Source organism: Octopus bimaculoides, chromosome 18 (assembly GCF_001194135.2).
Source record: "Octopus bimaculoides isolate UCB-OBI-ISO-001 chromosome 18, ASM119413v2, whole genome shotgun sequence".
Classification (NCBI taxonomy): Eukaryota; Metazoa; Mollusca; class Cephalopoda; order Octopoda; family Octopodidae; genus Octopus; species Octopus bimaculoides.
The window spans coordinates 15,764,925-15,768,045 of record NC_068998.1 but is presented as its reverse complement, the minus strand read 5'-3'; the positions used below and the strand labels follow the sequence as shown (position 1 = coordinate 15,768,045).

General features: G+C 32.9%; 1 protein-coding gene across 1 annotated transcript in view; it reads right to left on the bottom strand.

Annotated features, from left to right (window-relative positions):
- LOC106870641 (uncharacterized) overlaps positions 1 to 3,121 on the bottom strand; it is a 133,163-nt gene that overhangs the window by 43,849 nt on the left and 86,193 nt on the right. The window contains exon 5 of the mRNA XM_052974538.1: positions 2,827 to 2,895. Coding sequence (XP_052830498.1) covers positions 2,827 to 2,895 — 69 coding nt within the window. The remainder of the gene's footprint in view (positions 1 to 2,826; positions 2,896 to 3,121) is intronic.

Genomic DNA, 3,121 nt, shown 5'->3' with positions numbered 1-3,121 from the left:
GACATTGCGTTTAATATGTTCCGAATCCCTCTCAGCATTTAAGGAATTTAACTTTAACACGACTAAACATTCTGAGTTGTATAAATTTAAAAGACACATTAAAAAACTTGAAATAGAAATACTTCAGAAACAAAACAATCAACTGAATTCTTTTTTTTTTTTTTTTGCTAAAGCGAGTAGAAACACGTAAGTAATTGCTCACGTAAACTATATTATTGTAAAAAAAAGTTGCAAAATATTCTATCATATATTCTGTTGGAGAATTTACAAAAGAATGCTTTCTAGCGGTTTCTGAAACTGTATACCGGAAAAATGGTGAAGACATTAGCTTTCCTCACGAAACAATAGCAAGATGAGCTGAGTAGAAGAAATTGCTTCTAATAATATAAAGAGTGGGCGTCCTGAGATTCAGTTGAGCTTGCAGTTTTTATACACGGTGTTGAGAAAGTATTTGATATTACTTAAAGGAAGACTTGCATTCAATCTGTGAAAACTGTCGTGAGAGTAATGATATTTCTCAAGTAAAGAAAGGAATATTAAAGTCTCTCTCTCTTTCTCTCTCTCCCCCCTCTCTCCCTCTCTCTCGAAAGGCTCTATAATGATTAATTTTAAGATAGGTATTTTTCTCTCGAAACTAAAATTTGTATCATCAGCCGTCAGCCAGGTATCCTCTCGGTAACCAGGGATCGGTTTGCCAAGATTCTTCAGTTTCCTCTGTGTTGTGCTGCATGCATACAATTATGTCTTTCCATTTTATTCTGCACAATATATGACAGATCCACATCTCAATGACTCCTATGAGACGTTGACAAGAATTATCATCAAAGCTAACGATTATTCACTTCACAACAGATTAATTGATAAAAAAAAAGAATGTTTGTAATACCGATCGACCAAACTTATGATCAAAGGTGTTCCATTTGCGACCATTCTTTAGTTGAACACTGGGGTCGATGTAATCGACTTACTCCACCCCGAACTTGCTAAGCCTTGTGCCAAAAATTTGAACCTATATTTCATTTTATATAAAATATACTGATATATATTTTAAAATATATTGAAATATATTTAAAATATATATTTCAAAACATATTGGTATATACTTTAGAAATAGTAAAGCTTTATCACATTATTGTGTCTCCTTCTTATTAAATGTATACGTGGGGAAAAACATTGCGATTTAATGCTATTCATTATATGCACCCGTATTTCTGGTCTTGATTTGGTGGGTTTTATGACGTGCATTCTGAAGGAGATGCGTATTATACAGTGAGTTTTACTGTCTTTCTATTTAATAAAGCTAGCCTAAACTTGCTCTAAAGTAAATTTGTGCTTAGAAGCCCAACACTCATCTTGATTCTCATCACACCAAAGCTGAACTAAAACCTTTAGTCTTTGATCTCAGGATTATAATCTTAAAATTACTTTAAAGTATTTTATTATATAAATTCAATTGATTAATACCAGCGGCAGTGTCGTTTTAAATCTTTATTTTCACATATATTCACTTATGCCAGATAGTAAAGAAAACATCAAGTACTTGACATATAAATCACGCAGTTTTATAAGTATAGTTATTAAGTAACGTTACATTAAAGTTAAATGTTACAATTATGTATAAATGCTTCTGTGTTAACTGTACTGTATATGTTATGTTTCTTTGATGTTGATATTATTGTGTAGTTCCAGTGCAGCACTAATTTATCAGTCTTTTCGTCGTATTTTTAAGGAATTTACTTAATATTCATATCAGGTCAAATCACCATGTACAGACTGTTTCAACATATGGTGGTTGTTTGGTATTACAATCCGGACATGTTTTCTCGGTCTTTCTCTATCTGTCTGTCTATTTATTTGTCAGTTGTCATTGTTTAGCCTTAGATCAGCCCGAATTGAACAACCTACGATTAAAACATCTCATATGTGACGATTGCGTTTTTCTGAAGGATTTATGTGACTCCAAGCGCGTTAATAGTGTTTTATTACAACGTTATACTGTACTGTAGAATATACCTGTAAATATTTAAGCAACACAAGATGTAATAAATAGATGCAAGCATTTTCTCCTTATATATATATCTTCGTGAACGAAAAAATTAAGAATCAGCCAGGTTTGTTTCACATCTATGTAAGGATTTCATCACCGACTGAGTAATTCTGTCTTTAACTGCCCACGAAGACACTGCTATAAACTCAGTATCAATAACAGGTAAAACAAACCACTTATATAACACATTCTTAGCACTATTAATTACTATTGATAAGGACTTAAATTAAACTAGTTAAACCAGTGTGAATATATAACGCCTTCTTGGCAATTAGTTCGATTAATACATTACTGGTATTTTGTTTTGTAACAGCGCTTTACCAACCTACATAATATATGATCGTTAGGCTTTTGGTTCACATTGTATGCATTGTCAGCTGTAAACATTTTGTTTTTTTATGTACAACATTTTTGTTGCAGAAAAGAGGGATCAGCCGGACTAGTTTCAATCCCGTTCTGGGATTTCATAGTTGTTAAATATAATTCAGAAACAAATCTGAGCAAACATTTTTACTTAAAGATAATTTAAGCATAATATTCATAGTCTTACTCAGGTTTATCTAAACTCATGACTGTGTTCGTTACTCAAGCTCTATATCCGTAGAAAAACGGCAAAGTTGAAGATGCCATTTACCCAAAGAAATACAATATTGGGAGAAACTCGAAGACACATTTTAAATATATAGCCATGATGGTGGTATGCAATGGAGAAACCAGCACTTGGAAAAGTGTATAAACGGTATGTGACATAACGCATGGTAATAGAATTTGTTACTTACTATGGAAGCTAAATGTGAAGTCCTGTTTAACCGAATAGCTGCCTTCATTAGCTGTATCAGCTCATCGATCTGTAGAAGAGATAGATATAAACATTATGCATACATACATGTGTCACTATGAGTGTGTCTGTGTGAACATATATACATAATGCATACATACATACATACATACATACATACATACATACATACATACATACATATATATAGAGAGAGAGGGAGAGAGAGAGGGAGAGAGAGAGGGAGAGAGAGAGAGGGAAAGAGAAGGAGAGAGGGAGAGAGAGAGAGGGAAAGA